Source organism: Cariama cristata, unplaced genomic scaffold, assembly GCF_000690535.1.
Source record: "Cariama cristata isolate BGI_N322 unplaced genomic scaffold, ASM69053v1 scaffold21850, whole genome shotgun sequence".
Lineage (NCBI taxonomy): Eukaryota > Metazoa > Chordata > Aves > Cariamiformes > Cariamidae > Cariama > Cariama cristata.
In genome coordinates this window covers 51,079-71,405 of record NW_009595685.1, presented here as the reverse complement: position 1 = coordinate 71,405, position 20,327 = coordinate 51,079, and the positions used below count along the sequence as shown (strand labels likewise).

Genomic DNA, 20,327 nt, shown 5'->3' with positions numbered 1-20,327 from the left:
GCTCCCATAGCTCTGGGGTGCCTGCGAGACCCCCATACTGGTTCTCTGCAGGGCATTAGTGGTTGTGGAGGAGAGGTGAGAAACGTGATGTAGGCATGCTCGGGAGGAGGGCAGTGGACTCAGAGGGCTTCCTTGGTATGGATGCCCATCCGTGTAGATCTCCCATGGTTTCAGGCATTTGCATGGCTGGAAATGGCCCCATCCCATGTGATCTGTGCTTGGGGATTGCCAGCAGTGGCTGCAATGTGTGTTGAGATGCTCTGCCAGGAGCACTGCACCATACACATACTGGTAGCGAGCGCAGAGGGAAAGGAGCTCAGAGGTGTGCTAGGACAAACCAAGCAAAGTCAAAGGAAATTCTTGCCTCGTTACCCAAGAATAGTCAAGACTGAGCCACACAACATATTTTGGGCATTAGCAAAAGCATCTTTGGCTTACTAGCATCCTTAAACAAGAGATCAGTCTGGAGTCGGGGAACAGTAATAAATCAATATGGTTTGGTGATGCTTGAGCCTCTTAGCAAGGCACTGTGAGGTGGGAGGAGTGGCAGAGATGGGTGAAGGAAGGGTTCTCCCTAAATAAAGGTGGGACCATTCCCAGCAGAGGCTGGATATAGCTCTTCCTCGTATCCAAAACCATGGGCGTAGCCCTGGTCCCACTGCAGAAATTCCTGTCCAAGTTCATCAGCCCCAGAGGCCTCTGGCTGCCACTCACAGCAGCGAGCGGGGGAGCGGGAGAGGAGGCAGAGGAGAAAGCACAGCTGTCATCAGATTTGGGATGCAGGAGGAACAGGAATGGGCTGCTCTGGAGAAGCTGTGAAGTCATGAGATGGGGAATCATGAGACTTGAATCCTGGTCCTGGCACAGTCGTGGCCCTGCTGTGTGGCCTTGGCCGTGCTGTTTGACCTCTTTGCTCTGTCCTCTTGCCTGTGTCCTGTCTGTGAGAGCACGGCTCCGTGGGCTGTCAGAGCCCAGGGTGCCCTCTGCACAGCACTGCTGCTGCTCAAGGATGTCGGGGTGCCCCCGTTTACCCCATCACCCCATGCAACACGCTGCAAAAGCACAAGGCTAGAGATGCTCAAACAGGCTTTCAGCAGTGCCTGGCCCCAGCCAGCTCTGGGATGCTTTCCTTTCACCTGTGTGGCAGTGGGCTGGGAAACCTGACGTCCCCAGAGCTGGCTCAGCTCTCACTCCTCTTGCCTGCAAATGCTGCTCACTGCTCTCGGGTCCAGAGGAGGAGCAGCCACCGGGTACATTCCTGCGGCCACGCATGCAGCGTGCAGGCCGGGCTGATGTGATTACAGAGGAGAGATAAGGATAGACAATGTGGCTGTGTCACTGGGCAGGGACAGTCGCCTGTATCTGTGTCTTGTTTGGACTCAAAACCCTCCCAGACATTCATGGTCCTGCAGTGCTTAGCTCCTGGCCTCGCTGGGCAGCAGTGTGGAGGTGAGCAGAGATGCTCGGTGCAGCCCCAGCGTGGCCCCAGGGACCCCAGCCCCTGGGAGAGTGCAGCCACCCCACAGGGATCTGGGGCTGAGTGTGGGCGCGGGGCTGCATCGCCCAGCCAGCCTGACCTTCCTGCGAGCCAGCTGACCTCCTGTCTCCTCTCCCAGCCAAATTCCTCTTTTAGAATAATAAACAGTGCAGCTCAAGAGAAAAGCTCTCTGCCCTGCCAGGTCAGGGATGGCTTGCCCTCACATCACGGTGCCGGAGAGGGGCAGCGGGAAGGTCTGTACCCGTGCTGGTGGGGAGGAGAGGATGGTGAGGGGTATAAAGTGGGGATGGAGAGCTGGGAATTCACTTCCGTGGCTGCAAGGTGGGAGACTGCGGCGGAGCTGCAGGGCTGAGCGAAGGGTGCTGGAGATGGCATTGCTGCAGGACTTTCCTGGCCTCCAGGCATGGGCCAGGATGGGTGGAGGCAAATGATCCCACGGCTTGAAAATGCTCAGGTCCTGGCCCATGGGAAGGATGCAGGAGTCCGAGGGGTCTGTGGCACCCTGCTAACCCCTAGGGCTGGGAGGAGACAATCCAAGGCAGCTGAGCTTCGTGTAAGTGCCTGTGTTTAGGTCCCTGGGTGGGATAACGTCTGGGCGCCTGCCTTGGGTCACTGAGTGGGACTGCACCCACCTGAGCTCCTCCTTGTCTGGCACTTGTAGGGTGCATCTTACTGCTCTTGCTGAGAACAAAAGCTGAGATTGAGGAGAGAAACAAGTACTCAAGGCTGGCAGTGAGCTGGGTGCATTTGATCCCTTGTGAAATGCCTGTGTGCACCCACATGTGCAGGTACATGTGTCCCTATGACAGCAAGGGAAAAATTTGTCCTTCTTCAAGCCAGGCTCTGCGTGCATCCTGCACGATGGGCAGAGCTCAGCATCTCCGAGCACAACTCACCCTGGCCAGAGCAGACAAACAAGGGAGAGGTCATCACTCTGCGAGATGTTGCCGCCCTCCCCCTCTGCTTGGGAAGCATCTCCAAGAGAAGTGCCTTTCTGCAAAACCAGCAGCTTTATTAAAACCAGCTATGAATGCAGGGGAGGCAGCCAGAAGCAGCAGGCGGAGGCTGCAGGTCTCTCACTGCTCACCAAAGCAACACCCATGCTAGCCCAGCACCAGCATGCACCCGCATCCAGCTCCCCAGCTCCGGCATAGCAGTAGTTTCCCCACAAGTGATCCTGCAGAGATCACTGGTGGAGTGAGGGACCTGTCTGTGTGGGTAGAAGAAGCCAAGATCTCTTCTGCAACAGGACTAACAGTGACAGCCATGAAGCTGGACCGACTGCTAGAAGCTGGGCATGAGCTTGGGAAGACCTTAGCTGCTTGCAGGCAGATATTTGGGAGGTGGGGGGAGTGGAGGGTGGCAAATACCGCCTGGCTTCTGCATGTAGGCAGGCAGGGGTGAAAGGAGAGGATCCTAGTTGTCCTTACAACCTTGAACATTGAATAATGGATGAATCACACACCTCTGTAAAGGAGAATTGGGAAACAAAGCTAATTGTTCTCATGGCAGTGCCTTGGGGGGCAGTGAGATTAGGTCGTCAGTCCTCCTCTCTCCTGCAGGTTGGTGCTCTCTGAGGGTGGGTGCAGTGAGGTCACATTCATTTACAGCCTGAATTTCACCTCGGTTCTTTCATCCTACCCACCCCCAGCTCTTCCCTGTAAGTGCTCTCATCCCCTCTGGCAAATGCAGAAGAGAGAAGGAGTTATGGAGGGGTTTTCTGGAGGGGGAGAGGGAAACTGCTGAATAAGCTGGAGACCTGGAAGGATTTGCTGGTAGATCACTTTTGTTGAGCCAAAGCAAGAGAATAATAAAAACATCTGACAAGCGCACGTCATTTAAAAACCATTTCCTCCTTAACATCAAGCAGACCAGGAGGCCACTCCAGGGCCAAGAGGCAGCAGAGCCGCTCAGTAAGAGACGGTGCCTAGGGCCAGGTCAGCAAGTCCAGATTGCCACTGGCCGTCCTCGGGCCTGGCCAGCAGCTCCCCAGAGCTCTGTGCCAGCATCATGGGGGCTTTTCCTCAGGGGCTTGCCTCGGGAACAGGTTCAAAATGCCTTTTGCACTGGGAGAGGGGAGGTGGCCCAGCAGCAGGGCAGGAGTTCAGCCCTGGATTGCAGTGTGGCTGAGCCATGAAGTTCAGCTCCATGCAGGAGCATCCCCAAATTCAGGACTACTGAACTCATTTCCCCCCAGCTTTATCCAGGCACAGAGGATGCCTTCCCCCTTACTCTTCCCCTTGTTAGCTTCTTCATTTTGCTTTTCAGAAAGATTCGTCCCCGTCCCTGCCGGTGCAATGGGCAGCGTTACCTGTCACCCCATTACACAGGGGACAAACCCCACTGCTCTTAGGGAGCTCTGGCCTCGTCTTTTTTGGGCTCTCGGTTTGCACCAGGGAGGGCTGAAAACACCCTGTAGAAAAGATTTCTTGAGAAATTTTGATAAAAGGGATTTTTAACTAAAAAGCTCTCTTAAATATTCCTTTAAAATATATATGTTTAAAAGTTAAATACAAGAAACTCAGTTTTTGGTGGGGTTTCTTTGGGCTTGTATTTCATTGGAAGGAAGAGAAAATGTGGGAGGGTTGGAGGGGGATCTGTTTTCTAGCAAGTTTTATCTCACTGGGACTGAGGGAAGCAAAAACGAAGGGAAAAAAAGACAGGCAGTAGAGCAGAGGGAGGGAGAAAGGCAGGGCTCTGCAGCGGGGGGAGCGGCATTTCGAGCAGAGATGAGCAAGAGTTGACACAACTGCTGGAGCCTCCAGCAAAATCCCTGTTTACCAGTGGGAGATGCCTTAGAAACAGCTCCTTCTGCAGATCCAGCGTGAGGGGGAACCAACCACTCTGCCAGAAGGGAAAGGCTGAAAACTGGAAAGTGATAAGAGGTTTCTGAGGCGGAGAAGGGAGCCTGGAGCTTGGGGGGGGGGGCGTTCGAGGATGCCCCTGCCCGGGGCAGTCAAAGAACCCCTCTTCTGCTGGCAGTGCTGTGCTCATCCCGCTTTGCTCTTGGCAGGATTTGGCCACCAAGCCACGGAGCCGGCCATGCTGTGCCCCCCTCTGATGACATCTCTCTGGCTCCTTATCCTCGCTGGTGAGTGCTGTGGCTGGGGAGATGTGTGCAGGATTGGGCCCTGCGTGGGGATGCTGCCCTGGGATGCTCACTCCAGGGCAAGGGGGAGGACAAGGGCAATGCCGTGGGGAGGCACAGGGGTGCACAGCATGCTCCAGGTACATCTGTCCCTCCTAACGACTCGGGTCCATGGGCTCATGCCCACCCAACTCTATGGCTGGGTGGATTTAAAGTCTCCACCTGCTTCATGCTGATGCCCAGCTGGGTGGAAGGAGGAGACCTTTGCAGAGGGAGCACTGCCAGGTGTGCTCAGCCCTTAGCAGACACCCAAGAACCCACATTAGCTGGACATTATGGACACCCCCACAGCAGGAAGGATTCGATTCGACCCCATATATACAATAACCCCCCACAAGGCAATAGGGCACCTGGCTGCATCTGGGCTGTTCGCAGTATTGCTGTGAGTCCCTGGGGGCTGTCCCCAGCTGCTCTGCCCACCCATGGGGACACCAGGGAGAAGCACATGTCCCACTGGGACATTTGGGCAGAGTGAAGCAAGGAAGCTGAGAGAGACATGGGGAGCCATTCAGGAAGACCCTGCCTGCTCTATTGCTTCCAAAGGATTTCCTGCAAGGTTTTGCTTTCATTCCTTTTTCACTTTCTTGTAAACTGACATTGTTTTAGCCCAGTCCGTGTCCTGTCTGACACTGTCCCTGTGGAGAGGCAGCCAGCAGAGCCGGGAATTGCCTCATCTCCTCCTCTCCCCCTTGCCTGCCAAATGCATGGCCTTTCCAAGCCTTTCAAGGTGCATCTGAGACCTACCTCTGCCTTTACCTCTTACCCCCCTTTGGGGGTCACCAGTACTATCTGTACTGTCAGCTCCCTGGACCATCTAGACCAGCCCACGGGATGCATGAAAGCCAAGAATGTGAGCAAAGACATGGGGGAGGCCCAGGTCACCCCCATTTCCAGCCCTGCCCTCCCCAAGGATGCCCCTTGGGCTGGTACAAGAGCATCACAGCATGGCTGCCTCCCAGCACAGCTCTGTTCACACCCACAGTTTCAATGGCTGCCCCAAATCCTTCCCGAGCCAGCCTTCTGCTCCTCACCGCCCGATGGCACTGGGCAGCACTGGGTGGCACTGAGGGTGCAGTCACCGCGCAGAAAGGTTGGATGGGGGCAGACATTGTTAAAGCATAAAATGGGGGGTTCTCCACCCAGCATTGCCACAGACAACATGGGCAACTTTGAACTTTGCTAAACCTCATGATGTCTTATTTCCTCTCCAGCAAGAGCTTCAGGAGGTACAGGGAATGAAGGGTGACCCACCAAGGTCTAGGTTGACAGCACATTTCTGAGGACACCATGTCTCTCTCAGTGCTGGCTACACCAAGGAGGACAAATGCAGGAAGGTTATCTTTCAGTGTAAAAGCTGACACTACAAACCAAATAGATTGGCATGAGGTTATGCTCCAGCATGCTTCTCCTTGGATTTCAGAGGAATTCAATTTGGTCTCATCTCCTTCCTCTCCCAGGTCTGCTGGAGGTAACGTCTGGGGGCAGCAGGCTGTACATAGACCCCAGAGACACTGAGCTTGTCCTCAGCCTCCACAGCACCTTCTCCCTCTTGTGCTACGGGGACGGCACGCTGGTCTGGGAACGGGAGGGTCAGCCCCTCGACGCCTCACTGGAGCACAGGGATGGAGTCTTCGTCAGCAACCTCACCCTCAGGAACGTGACGGGCCGTCACACCGGGGAGTACGTGTGCACCTACAGCCCTGACCAGGCTCCAGAGCCACTGGAGAGGAAATCCCTGTACATCTACGTTCCAGGTAGCATGTCCTTGTCTCTGCATTTCCATGGGGTTTAGCAATCAGGAGAAAGAGGGCTTTGAATTATCATTCTGTCTCCAAGCACCTGGCCTCCCAAAAATCCTTCCTCCCATTTCAGGAGAGGCCTGATGGCAGATTATCTGGCTGTGGCATGTCTCTGGTATGCCAGGGCATGGGAGAGGGCCATGTGTGGTGTGTTGGGACAAGCGGTGGGGGAGTCAATAGTGCCAGGCGACAGTGTCTAGGTCTCTCACCCTCTCAGGAGAGATTTGGCAAGCCCATGACATGGCAGCTCTACTTTTCTATGAAGAGTAAGGGAAGAAGTCTCCCAGTAGCCTGGAGACAGAGCCCTGTGTTGGAGCAGTCCTGGAGAAGCACAGAGCAGCCCTGGTTCAGCTTCAAGCAGCTTTCTGTAACCAGTGTTCCCTCTCTCCCACAGATGCCTCCCTAGTTTTCCTCCCTACAGTCACCTCTGAAGAGCTCTTCATCTTCATCACGGGCTACACAGAGGCCATCATCCCATGCCGTGTGACCAACCCACAGATGCAGGTGACCCTCTATGAGAAGAAGGTGGAGAACCCCATCCCCGCTGCTTATGACCCACAACAGGGATTCAAAGGCTTCTTTGAGGATAAGACCTATTTCTGCCGGACAATCGTGGATGACCAGGAGGTGGATTCAGACACCTTCTATGTCTACAGGATCCAGGGTGAGCTGCCATTGTCTTAGCATAGCTCTGCACCTGCTGTGGCTGCTCCTTCAGCCCAATGGCAGGGGACAGCAAAGCTCTCCCCCTGTCTTCTTAGTGATGCCCCTGATCAATTTGGAGGCTGGATTTAGTCTTGTCTCCATTAGAGAATGGGTTCTTCCAAAGTGTCAGCTCCATCCCTCAGGGAAGACACTTTCCAGTGGACCAGTCCACCCAGGATAAGTGGACTGGGTGCCCACTCATCTCGTCCTTCATTAACCATTCCGGTCTTTCACCTTTCCCGTAGTCTCATCTGTGAACGTCTCCATCAGCGCAGTGCAGACCATAGTGCGTCAGGGAGAAAACGTTACCCTGATGTGCACCGTGAGCGGCAACGAGCTAGTCAACTTCAACTGGGATTATCCTCGCAAGCAAGTGAGTGTTCCAGCCCCACAGGCTCCAGGCAGCAGCTCCAGCCTTCGCCCAGATGTCCCATGGCAATCACTCATCAATATCCTAGGTGAAGCTTCATATGAAGCTTCACCCCATGGCAGAAGCTGTGAGATGCTGCTGCTGCCACACAGGGAGGCTCGATGGCAATATCCTTGGATTAAGGCTGTCTGTCTCAGTGGCCTCTGTTTGGTGCATGTTCCGTGTCCCCGTGGCAGCCACACTGGGGTCCTTTACACCCTCCTCCTCCCTCTCTGTAAGCCTGGCTTTGTAGCTCCAATGGCAGAACACGCTCTTGACTTCTCAGACCGTATCTCCTGTCCCCATTGTGCAGACAGGGAAGGCTGTGGAGCCGGTGACCGACTTTCTGCCTGGATCCACCCATGAGATCCGCTCCATCCTCATCATCCAGAATGCAGAGCTGGAGGACAGCGGGACTTACGTCTGCAACGTCTCTGAGGGCTATCATGAGAAAACGGACCGGAAAGACATCACAGTCCGTGTGATCGGTGCGTTGCGCCCACACACCCAAAGCCAGAAAACCACGTGGGCGTCCTGGCAGAACTCCCCAGAGTGACACCCTCTTTTCTCTGCACAACCTCCAGCTCTCTCCCCCCTTGCCTCTGCCCTAAATAACCATGGCAAAAAGCCAGCCCTCACCCCATGTCACCCCTGCCCACTTCTTGGCTTCAAAACATCCCAAATCTCCCACCATGTCTTTTGCAACCCTTGAAGGCACTTGAGGGTATCAGTAAGAACTCCTCTGTGCTATGCAGTGCCAAGGTGATGTGAGGTCATATTGTCACCTCCCATCTGCATCCGCCCTTCTTTCGTGTAATTTGAGGGAACCTGCCCCATCTCCACAAGATAACAGTCTTTTCCCAGCATGCTGCCTGCCCCATGAGCTCCTCTGCTCCAGTGTGGCTCTGCACCCACACTCCCCTTAGACACAAGCCTGAAGCCTTGAAGGATGGATCTGGAGCTGCCCCACCACTTCTAGGTGTTCAGAGTGTTTTGTTCCAGATCCATGTTTGTCCAAAGGGCTGGAGAGGGGGCTGTTTCTCTCTCTGACCCCCCCTATCCCTCCTGCCCCCTCTCAGAGCGTGGCTTTGTGCGCTTCCATACCCGCCTGCCCAGCACGGTATACACCGAAGTCCACAAAAGCCACACTATCCAAGTGGAAGTGGAGGCCTACCCGCAACCCAGTATTGTGTGGCTGAAGAACAACAAGACGTTGACCATGGAGAGCAGCAGTGAATTCACCATCACCAGCAAGAACCTGTCAGAAACCAGGTGAGGGCCCATCATTCCTACTGGGCTGCAGGGAGAGGATAATTCACAAAGCAAACTCCAAATCGCTGGTTGGACAGGGCTGCTGGTTGAATGCTTTTCCATGAGTGGATTTTGAGCATGCCTCAGAAAGATGGGAGCTGGTTGCCTCTGAGCATTGTCAGTCCCCAGGTACCTTCCCACACCCATCACCCTGGGACCATGTCTCCTCCAGGTACCAGACAGCTCTGGTGCTGGTGCGGGTGAAGCAGGAAGAAGGAGGATTTTACACCATCCGGGCTTCCAATGAGGATGATGAGCAGGAGCTGTCCTTCCATCTGCAGATAAATGGTGAGGATGTGCACGCAGACATGGGGCTGAGGAGTGTGGGGGCAGTAACAGGGGACAGCTCCATCCTTTGCCACAGGACCCTCAGGCTGAAGCCCCTACGCCTCTAACTACAGGTCCAGAGTGGTTTTGATTAAAGGAAGAGCATTCAAGCAAGAAACATGCTCATTCGAAATATCTCGCACTTGGTGTCAGAGCAAGGGGGACAGGGAGGCAGTGCAGACACCAGTGGCTTGGCCTTCATGCCCTGGCCCAAGGTAGTAGACACAGAGATGATCGTGCATCTCTGATGTCCAGGACTTTCCCCGGTGCTCGCCTGTGCTCTCCAAGCAAGCTAGATGGGGGCATGTCTCCTCCATAACCCCCTCAAACCTTTCTCTTTTTGCTGTTACGTCTCAGAAATAAAACATGACTGATGTGATGAGTCCTACCTCACTGTCTCCTCACCTCCAGGCTATGTTAGGGCTACAGTGGAATCACATTCCCCTTCTATCCTGCAGTCAGAAAGGAGGATTAATTCCCATCACTGTGTCTTGGTTTCAGTGCCAGCCAAAGTGGTGGATCTCAAGGAGAACAGCAGTGCCAGCAGTGGGGAGCAGACCGTAACATGCTCTGCTGAAGGCATGCCCCAGCCAGAGATCAGCTGGTCTACTTGCAGTGACATCAAATGGTAAGTGGAGTGACGGAGCCCATGGCAATGGCTGGACTCTCACATTTATTAGAACAATAGACTTATTTTATTGTATTCTGCTGGCCCACATGCCTGGGCATCCCATGGTGGCTCATGGTCCCGACTACCTCTCAGGTGCCTTTATCCTCCCCTGGACCAGGTGCAGCACCAAGGGGCAGCCCACCCGGCTGCTGGGAAACGAATCCACAGAGATTGCTCTGCAGACCAACGCCACGTACCACGCAGAGCTGCAGGTGTACCGCGTGAACAGCACCCTGCAGCTGCACAGGGTGGATGAGCCCCTGCTCCTGAGATGCACCGTGCAAAACTTCTTGGGCACCAACTCCCAAGACATCACTCTGGTCCCACACGGTGAGGGCTGAGGGAAGTGTTTCAGCCAGTGGTGGGGAGCTAGACTTTTCTCTCCGTATCTCCAGCCTGGAGGCGCTGGGAGTCAGGACTGTCCTCTGATGACTGCAGTCCTTGGAGGCAGGAAATCTGAGTATTTTTGACCAAAATGAAGCCTCCTTTGGGTTGAGCAGGAAAGGCTGCTCCAGGAGGAGTCTGGAGCCCTTATGTCCCCTGGCTATGGACATCCTCTTCCCACCACTGCCAAGGTCATCCCTGCACGGAGGCAAGATGAGAGTGCCTGAGCAGGTCCCTGGTGTCTTGTTAGTAGCCCACGGGTCACTAGATGGTGCCACGAACATCCCAAACATGAGGAGGGGGGGTCTAAGCCCAGGCCCGGAGCTGCCAGCTCTCCCCCAAGCAAACCAGCCCCTTTAGCTCCTCACACCCTCCCATGGTCAAACCTCTCCCAAGGCAACAAGCCCTTCAACAGGTTGTAACAACCCATCACGACATTATCCCTGGGGTGTTGGCCCTGCAAGTGCTGGGTGGGTCTGCGCAGAAGGAGAGGACAGGGACTGCCCCCACCCAGAGGAGAGTTCAGGTTCGATATCTGGGGGGGAGGCATGTAGCAGGAGGGGGACAGTGGCAGTGGCTAGAGGAGGGAAGAGGAAGGGTGTGGGGACACCTCTGCGCTGCTGTCCCCTCCTTTCTCCAGGGTACTGAGGACATGCAGATGAGGAGGGGTCTGACTGTTGTCCCTGTTATCATTGTAGCCTTGCCGTTCAAGGTGGTCATCATCTCTGTCATCCTGGCCTTGCTGGTCCTCACCGTCATCTCCCTGATCATCCTGATCGTCCTATGGCAGAAGGTAAAAGAGGGGAGTCTTCCCAGGCTGCCACAGTGGTATCCCTGTGTTAGGGTGGCTGGGAAGAGCAAAGCTGTGAGCTCCTGCTGGCATGGGCTTAGTGATGTCACACCCATGCCAGGGGCCATGGGCCTCCATCAGTCTCTGCATGCCCCAGGCATCTGCAGGTTAGATGGGGAATGAGGGCTGCAGGGACCAAAGACTCTCCAACAAACCACATCCACATCCCTCACGCCCTCTCTGACCCTCAGCCTCTCAGATCTCTCTTTCCCCTTCGCTCCCCTTTCCAGAAACCTCGTTATGAAATCCGCTGGAAGGTGATTGAGTCAGTCAGCTCCGATGGGCATGAGTACATCTACGTGGATCCCATGCAGCTCCCTTACGACTCCAGCTGGGAGGTGCCCAGGGACAAGCTGGTGTTAGGTAAAGGCTCTGCAGGTCCCACTGATGGACCCCTGGGGTCCTGGCTGTCTGGGGGTGATAGGTTTGGGTTTGGGATCTCCAGAAGAGAGCAATCCAGAAAAGGCACAGAGATCCCTGGAGATACAATATAGTCCTGGGACAGGGGGACCATCTGGGACCATGATGGGAGGCCAGCTGTCTCCTTTGGCATGAAGCACTGGGTTATTCCTGGCTATCCTTTCTTGCAGCTGGCAGCTCTGTCCCTTCCCAGCCAGAAGGAAACCAGCCCCAACCCCAAAAATCATAGCTCATGGACCACCTCCATGCCCACCAGGATGACTGCAGCAAGGCTTGTGTGATTTCAGACAGGGGACTTGTCTTTTCCAAGCTCCTCTCCTCACCTCTCCTCGAGGACCATCACCAACTTTGTCTGCTTGCTGTTTCTTTGCAGGACGCACTCTTGGCTCCGGTGCCTTCGGGCGCGTGGTGGAGGCAACAGCCCATGGCCTGAGCCATTCGCAGTCCACCATGAAAGTGGCAGTCAAAATGCTCAAGTGTGAGTTGCCCCCACAACATCCTTTTCCCCCATCCAAAAGCCACAAGGCCAAATAGTGTCAATGCACTCCCCTCCTTGCCCTTCCATTCACACTGGGTCTCCCCAACAGCCACCGCCCGGAGCAGCGAGAAGCAAGCCCTCATGTCCGAGCTGAAGATCATGAGCCACCTGGGACCTCACCTCAACATCGTCAACTTGCTGGGGGCCTGCACCAAAGGAGGTAGCTGACCCCTGGGTGCTTTGTCACCTCTCCCTGCTGCCCTGGGCTGTGCTGAGGAGGAGAACTGTCCTCAGAGAGAATAATTCCTTTTTTCTGGTTCATGATGATTCACCCTTCCCCTAGGAAAGCCTTGTGGGGCTCTGAAAACCTTTCTTTCCAACCTGATTGAACCTGAGAGGGCATGTTTCTGTTAACCTCCACCTCCCTCCCCAAACTCAAATTTCAAATTCCCAAAATGCTAGGTACCAGAAAGGTGGCTTTTCCTCCTGGCCCTCCCTAGACATCCTGCAATCTGATAATGTCCCTGTGGGATGAAATTCACTGCCCTGGGGATCAAGCGGGGCTGAGGCAGGGCTGACGCAGGTGCTCTGTCCCACCAGGGCCCATCTATATCATCACCGAGTACTGCCGCTATGGGGACCTGGTGGACTACCTGCACCGCAACAAGCACACCTTTCTGCAGTCCTACGGCGAGAAGGCACGGCGAGAGGCAGAGGTGTATGGGAACACTGCCAAGGAGGACCATGTGCAGAGGTACCTGCAAAGCAGCACTCTCCTTCTCTCTGATGCCTACTCCATCCTAGCCCACATCAATGAGGGAGGCTGGTACTGCCAGGAAGGATACCTATATTTCCTCCAGACCAGTAAAATAAATGCTGCCCCAGGACTGGGACACAGCTGGCTGCTCTTTTACCTTGAGAGACCAGCCCATTTGCCAACCAGCCACCTCCAAACAGCTCCTGGCAGACAGGGAGTTAGCAGAAGCAATATGTGTGCCTGGAGGCTGAGCTTGCTAGCACACAAGCCGGCTGCTCCATGCCAGTTGGGAATATTCCCTGGCATCATTAACTTTATTGGCATAACCATAGCTATGCATTAAGTACAGAGACGAAGGGTTTCCCAGCATGTCTTAACCCTTGGAGACCTCAGTTCTGCATTTTTAGGGCACGTTGCATTTCTGCCAAGCCTAAGGGAGAAGTGCTAGGACTGCAGTTGCACAAGAGGTGCTACAAGGAAAGGAAATGGTCCTTCATCCAGTTGCCAGCTGTAAGGGATGCAGGCACATCAGTGCAGAGAAACAGTCCCACAGAAAGTTAGAAAGCAGCATTTCTTTCCAGCACACCAAAACAATAGTAAAATAGAGCAGTGTTAGGACATCAGCACAGCTGGCCCCTGCGCTTTCTGCTTGAAGGCAGCTGAGATCCTCCTAAGCACCAAGCGCAGTCTCCCAAGCCCATGGGGATGTGTCCCACAGCTCCAGCCATGCAGCAGGTTTCCCTTGCCCAGCACCAGCACGTGGAAGGCCTCAGGATGCTGTTTCCCAGATGCAGTTGTTGCTCACTCAAGGGAGAGGTGCTCAAGGGTGCAGATGTTTGCTGATCCAAACTGGGAAGGTTTAACTGTGGACAGATAGTTGTGTGCTGCCCGCTCAGTTCAGCCTTCTTCCAGTCTCCTGGCCAGACTGGGAACGTGCACAGCCAAGGTGGAGGGTTTTGCCTGCCCACTCTGGCTTCTTGGGTCTCATGCTCTCCTGCCCTGTGGGTGCCTGTGGAGCTGCGTGGCCCTGGCTCCCCTTTCCTGCCCTCCCCAGCGCCGAGCTCATGTGCTGAGCCAAGGCTCTGCTCTGCCAGGCGAGGTGAGCATGAGAACTTTCAGCCTGTGGGCAAGGACACCTGGATACCCACAGGGGAATATAGCAGGGTTGTTTAAAGCTAGCGCTGAGGACACCTGAGCTGTTAGGTGGTGGAAGTGCCATTTGCATTTCTTTGCATGATGCAGGGCTTCTTTCCCTGCTGTGAGGGATATTTCAGTGGTGGAGCTGAGGGTTCAGGAATTGCTGTGCCACAAACCATTGCCCCCATCCCCTGCATCTCCTCCTCTCCTCTGGATCTGAACAGCCTCTTTGCTTCGCTCCGCAGTCACCTTTCCTTGTCTGTCGAGAGTGACGGGGGCTACATGGACATGAGCAAGGATGACTCCTTGGATTACGTCCCCATGTCTGACATGAAGGGTGAAGTCAAGTATGCTGACATCGAGTCCTCTAACTACGGCACCCCATACGAGCTGGACAGCTATTCCCCAACAGGTAACAGCTCAGGCACAGTGGGAGGGAGAGGTGCTTACACTTTGGGCGCTGGATGCTTTTGCTTGCAGAGATGGATGGTCCATATTGCAAAGGTCACCTCTGGGACAAGTCCAGCAATGGTGGCAGATGCCCTCACAATGGGAGCTCCCAGCTCTGTCCCTTTGTTGCTGGAGGCAGAGCAATCCCCAGTGGGTCCTTCCACTGGCGGGCAGCCCAGGAGTGTGCTGAGTAACACCAACATCCACCTCTGCTTGCCCTCCAGCCCCTGAAAGAACAGACCGGATGACACTGATAAATGAGTCTCCGCTCCTCAGCTACATGGACTTGGTGGGCTTCAGCTTCCAGGTGGCCAATGGGATGGAGTTCCTGGCTTCCAAAAACGTACGTATGCTGGCTGGTCCGTGGTGTCTGCAGCGGTGGAGGCCAACAGTGCTCTGCCGTGTCCTGTGGTCAGCTTCCACTCACTGTCCCTCTGTCCGTGCCAAACTCCTCGTGGGAGAAGTGGCCGTGCAATTGAAGAGCTGCTGACCACTTCTCTTTGGAAACACGGCCCTGGGGATCAGCATGACTATATTTGCACGTGACAGCTAACCCTGGCTTAGATCAAGCTTCAGACCTCAAATTCCCTGACTCTGACCTCCTCCCAGGCCATGTGCAGCACAGCTGTGGTGTTATATCATCCCTGTTTACCAGGATGACCAAACAGTGATAACCTCCCTGTGCTACAGCACAAGGCACTCCGCAACAGAGCTACTACTCTCCACAGACCCCCCTATTGCACTGCATGCTTTGAGCCCCCCCAGGCCTCATCAGAAGTGGAAATTAAGCCACCACAGGGGATCAGGCTCTGGTATTTCCCAGGGTCCGGCTTAGCCCAGGGCAGGCAGTAACATAGTTGGACCGTGTGAATCATCACACAGGGCAGGGCTAAAAGAAGGAGTAGGCATGGCATCAATGACGTGCGGAGAGAAATTCCTGGCACTCTGCCTCCAGCCAGACAGTCTGATCCCCAAAAGTGCATGGTCAGTGCTCCCCCATGGAGCACAGAAGAGGAGCTCCCAGCTTCCCATAGCTTGCCACAGTCACGCTTTACAGTGGTGTAACAGCACCATGCTCGCTAGCAGTGTCTGGCAGAGCCTGAGCAAACCTCGGGGCTGTTCATACGGAAAACATCCAACATGCTGGCAAACCAGGAGGCACAAGTTAGGCTGGTGTAACTCTGATGTCTTCAGACTGCTAAGTTGGATTGTCCAGAGATGAAGACATCCCAATTGTCCAAATACAGATGGAGAGATCCCCTCCTTGCCCGCCCACCAGCCCCCTTTCTTGGTCAGGCCTTGGCAATCCCCTCTCTGCTGGGTTGTTCAAATTGCCCTTGCCAGATTTGTATGACTGTTGCTGTCATGGGGGTAGCAGCCCAGGTGAGCAGCGAAAATGTGGTGGCTCTGCTAGGGGCTTTGAGCTGTGGTTCTCCTCAGAGGTGGAGATGCCTCAAATGATGTGAGGTGACTCCTGACCGTGCAGCTCCAGAAATGGTTAGCGCTGGAGCTGGGCTGCTTCCTTGGGCTGTTTGGGGGCCCCTCATAGTGACAGTGTCCTGCCTCCCCCCTACAGTGTGTGCATCGTGACCTGGCTGCCAGGAATGTCCTCATCTGTGAGGGGAAGCTGGTGAAGATCTGTGACTTTGGCCTGGCAAGGGACATCATGAGGGATTCCAACTATATCTCCAAAGGCAGTGTGAGTACCAGGAGCGTGCAAACCCCTTCTTCCCAGAGCTCTGCACCTGGCACCCCGTACATGTTCTCCCTGTGAGTCGCTGTCCATCATTATGCCCAGGGGTGGTGAGAGGGCAGGACTCCCAGGAGATGGTGTCAATGGCCAACCATCCTGCACCTGATGTGCTCCGCATACTGTGGAGTAGCAGAATTGCATGCCCATATCTCCAGGCTTTTACAGAAGAACCTGGACAGCAGCAGCAAAACTAAGGATTGTCCGCTGTAGAGCCCATCACTGGCAACAGTGCTGCATCCCCTCCCTGCACGTCACCGAGTCTGGTCCTGAGCTGCAGGCAGGAGGAGCGCAAGGTTAGGCAGCTTGGCAGTGCTGCAGTGAGTCACTGGGCACTCTGGGAAGAGGTTCACAGATCTCTGCTCTAACTACTAGACCACAGGGCAAGAAGAAGTGTTTTCCTGCAAGCAGCTACTTTCCAGAAAGACGTCTCCAATCTTTTGAGGCAAGAGAGGATGAGGCTATAACTGAGCTTCCCTAGAACCTTGCCTGTGACTTCAACAACAGCATGTCCACTCCAGCCCTCGGGTATTTGAGAATGTGCAACCCCAGGCAAAGCAGGCTGTGTCATTCCCAGAGAAACTGAGGCTGAGGGATCTGAGAGTGGACCCAGGCCTCTCAAACCCTAATCACTGTCTACTCTATGAACTACTTCACTTCTCTCATATTTTCTTCCATTCGCATGGGATGGCAGAGAGGCACTCAGTGCCTGGGCAGGGAGACCCTCCTGCAGAGGGGCTGAGGTTTTCCAGTCCAGCCTTGGCATCGCTGCTTTTCCTTCCAAAACAGGAAATGAAACTGGGCCTCTTTGCAATCCTTCCTGGAGATTATTTTGGTTTTCATTGTGCAAGCGAATCCCAGGAACAGCACAGACAGTGCTGCATACAAGCTGGTCAAGCGAGGCTCCTTTTCATGTTTCACTCAGAGAATAATAGCAGGAAAAAGCTGGATGTGTCCTTTGGCTCTTTTCTGGCCATCCTATAGTCCTTTCCAGCTTGGTCTCAAGTTTCCTAAGTCCAGATAGGCCTAGACTCCCCTCAGGAGTGCTGTGGTCATGTTGTGCAAGTCAGTGGACTCTCCAAGAACTAGGGAACAGAGAACGCATGTCGTGACAGCTCATCATGGCAGACAGTGATGGAAACAGATGTAGCACACCAACTCTTTCCTCCTGCCTGTTGAGTTCATCCTGCACAAGGAAAGAGGAAACTGGTCCCTCTGAGAAGCAGCTGACAGCAGATATCAGTAGATGTGCTGGGCTGACAGGCAGCTCTGAAAGGTCTTCTCTGCTTGTAAATTGAGTGTCAGGCTCTCATGTGTTGAAACAAGTGCTGTAGATGCAGCTGACTTTCTTCTTGTTTCATTTTTTTCCTCTTAGACCTTTTTGCCCCTTAAGTGGATGGCTCCAGAGAGCATCTTCAACAACCTCTATACCACCCTGAGCGATGTGTGGTCCTTCGGGATTCTCCTCTGGGAGATATTCACTCTAGGTAAGTGCCCTGGAGATCATGGTGGTATCTGTAGGTCTGATGATAACATGCTAGCAGGATCCCTTCCCAGCAACAACAGAAATCCATTTCTAATCCTCAAGTCCCAACCTTACCAGTCAGAGTAGCATTTCATTCTCTGTCTCCTTCTTTCCCATGCTGACGTTGCCATTTGGAAGTGAAATGAAACAGGAAAGGTAAAGCAAAAAGGAAACATTGGTGTGAAATGCATGTTGGCATGGGTGAAAGGCAGTCCACCAGCCTGATTTCCTCCTCTTCCTTTACACTCAGGGGGGACACCATACCCTGAACTGCCTATGAACGAACAGTTCTACAATGCCATCAAACGTGGCTATCGGATGTCCAAACCCGCCCATGCCTCTGATGAAATGTAAGTGCTGCCCCTATGCGTTTGCCCTGGGCCTGCCCTACACAAATTACAGAAGCATTTCTGCCTCTGTTTTCCCCACCCGCTAACTCATCAGAGTGCTGTCTTCCCTCTCGTTAGCTATGATATCATGCAGAAGTGCTGGGAGGAGAAGTTTGAGATCAGACCATCCTTCTCACAGCTGGTGGTGCTTATGGGAAACCTCTTGGTGGATTGCTACAGAAAGGTATGTTCAAAGGACCCTGTGCTGGAGGGACAGAAGAGGGTCAGTGCTCTGTGGAGAATGCTGCCTTGGTTAGGGCCTTCAATCAGGGTTTGGAGACCCGTGTTTAGTGCTGCTGTGCCAGAGGATTTTGCTGTGACTGAGGCTGCAGTAGTTTGAACAGCCAATGAAGGTGGTTTGGGCATCCTGGGGACATTGCTGAGACAACTGGCACTGCCACACAGCCAGCTGGTATCTCAATAACTACGGAAATCAGAACTGGCAGGAGATCAAAAACCTGCCTCCAACTGTTTCGTATTTTGGAGCTGTGGAGTTGAGCCCCTGATCTCTCCCTTAGGAAACATTCATGACCTACCTTTGGCGGAGTCAGGGTAGCTGAATCCAGCTAAAAGGTGCCAGCCCCTCTAGAAAAAGCCTAGCAGACAGGGAAAGCCAATACAACACAAGCACACTTTCTCCACTCACAAGAACTTCCCGTTTCTTTGGTAATCTGCCCTGTGAGAGCAGAGGTACCAGCAGGTGGATGAAGAGTTCATGAAGAGTGACCACCCCGCTGTTGTCCGCACAAGACCCACAATCCCCAGGCTGAACAACGCCAGGCTCACTGCCAGCTCCCCCACCGGCAGCATCCTCTACACAGCTGTGCACCAGAACGGGGGTGAGAATGACTATATCATCCCTCTTCCTGACCCCAAACCCGAGGCAATCTGCGATCTCCCTCAGGAGGCCTCCATCAGCCGGGCCAGGTAAAAACATTGCTTCTAAATTTTGTCCCTTCCCCTGACTGCCCAAATATGAAAATGGGGGCCTGAAGAGGAAATGGAGATGCTCTGCTGAGGGGTGGGTTTAGCAGGAGAGAAGGAGGGCAGAGTCAGCCCCATCTGAGGTGCTGTGACCTTGCATGAGCCCGCAGGGGTGGAGATGAACCAGAGGAGCAGGGACATGAACTAAGATAGGGTGCCATGTCACATCCCTGTACATCAGCCAGCACAGCTGGGGACAAGCAACCCCACTCACAAGGAGGAGGGCACACAGGGGCCCACCGTCTGCAGAACCCAACCACCTGTGTGTTGTGTTTGAGGGCTGAATAGACACAACTGATATTGCCTGTTCCCCTGTGGAAAGCTACTCAGATAGAGTGGGGCAGCTGGGAGCTCGACATGCTTCCCAGCTGTTGGGAATCCTCTCCCACCAGGAGACTTGGGACAAGGCACTCATTTCTCTCTCCTTCTTGTGTCCCTTCAGCTCTATGCTGAACGAGGCCAACACATCATCTACAATATCCTGTGACAGCCCCCTGGGCCTCCGTCAGGATGAGGAGCAGGAATCCGACCCACAGCCAGGCTGCCAGGAAGCAACCACAGGGCACCAAGAGGTGGAGGAGAGTTTTCTGTAGTCAGAGCTGGGCTGACTCTGCATCTCCCTACGGAGAGGCCAGCTGAGGGGCTGACCCAGACATCACAGAGAGCCATGCTTTGCACTTGTACATGGGGACATCCCCACCTGTCCCTGCATTTCTCCTTCCCTCCTGTCTCGCAGTGTCGGGTGGGGAATTAAAGACTTTTCCCCATCACCATCCCCTTTCTCCTTACAAAGAGGTGGCCCAGTGCCAGTAACCTTCCAGATCACTGCCACAGCCTCCTCAGTGACCAAACCACTGCAGGAGGAAGACATCTCACAGACCAACATCTTCTTTTCAAGTGGAAGACGTGGGTTGGATCTCTACAAGAGACACCACTTTCTGCATTGCTAAGATGATACTCCAGCCTCTTCCTCCTCCATGGCAATGAGTTTCATCTCCTCTGCACCAGCACTTCTCTGATAGTCTCAGCACCAACCACACCGTGGTTCTGTGAAATGCCACTGGGACAGATGATTTCCTTGGAGCCCATTGCTGGGGTGTAGAGAACCTGCAACACCAACCTTCAGCTGCTGGAGATCAAGAGTACATTGGGTAGATTCTCCTCCAAGTACAGTCAAGTCCTGGAGGGACCAGCCAGCGTCTCAGAGATACTGAATCACCATTTTCCTCTCTTGACAGCTCTTCTATGGTGGATAGAGCATCACAAGCACTACAGATACCCATGGCTCTGGGGCATACCCACCTAGAGGGGTTGTCACACCCCAACCACTTTTGTG

At 54.2% G+C, this 20,327-nt stretch overlaps 1 protein-coding gene across 1 annotated transcript; it reads left to right on the top strand.

The window, feature by feature from the left end:
• The first annotated feature begins 4,540 nt into the window (after positions 1-4,540).
• Positions 4,541-19,584, top strand: PDGFRB (platelet-derived growth factor receptor, beta polypeptide). Its single transcript, XM_009703067.1, has 22 exons — positions 4,541-4,589; positions 6,104-6,400; positions 6,840-7,109; positions 7,396-7,523; positions 7,873-8,047; positions 8,639-8,831; positions 9,043-9,158; positions 9,699-9,825; positions 9,986-10,197; positions 10,950-11,044; positions 11,332-11,464; positions 11,895-11,999; positions 12,109-12,219; positions 12,600-12,753; positions 14,139-14,305; positions 14,568-14,686; positions 15,920-16,042; positions 17,469-17,580; positions 17,869-17,968; positions 18,086-18,191; positions 18,696-18,934; positions 19,434-19,584. Exons 1-22 carry the CDS (start codon positions 4,541-4,543, stop codon positions 19,582-19,584), a joined length of 3,282 nt encoding a protein of 1,093 aa, XP_009701369.1.
• The last annotated feature ends 743 nt before the right edge of the window (positions 19,585-20,327 follow it).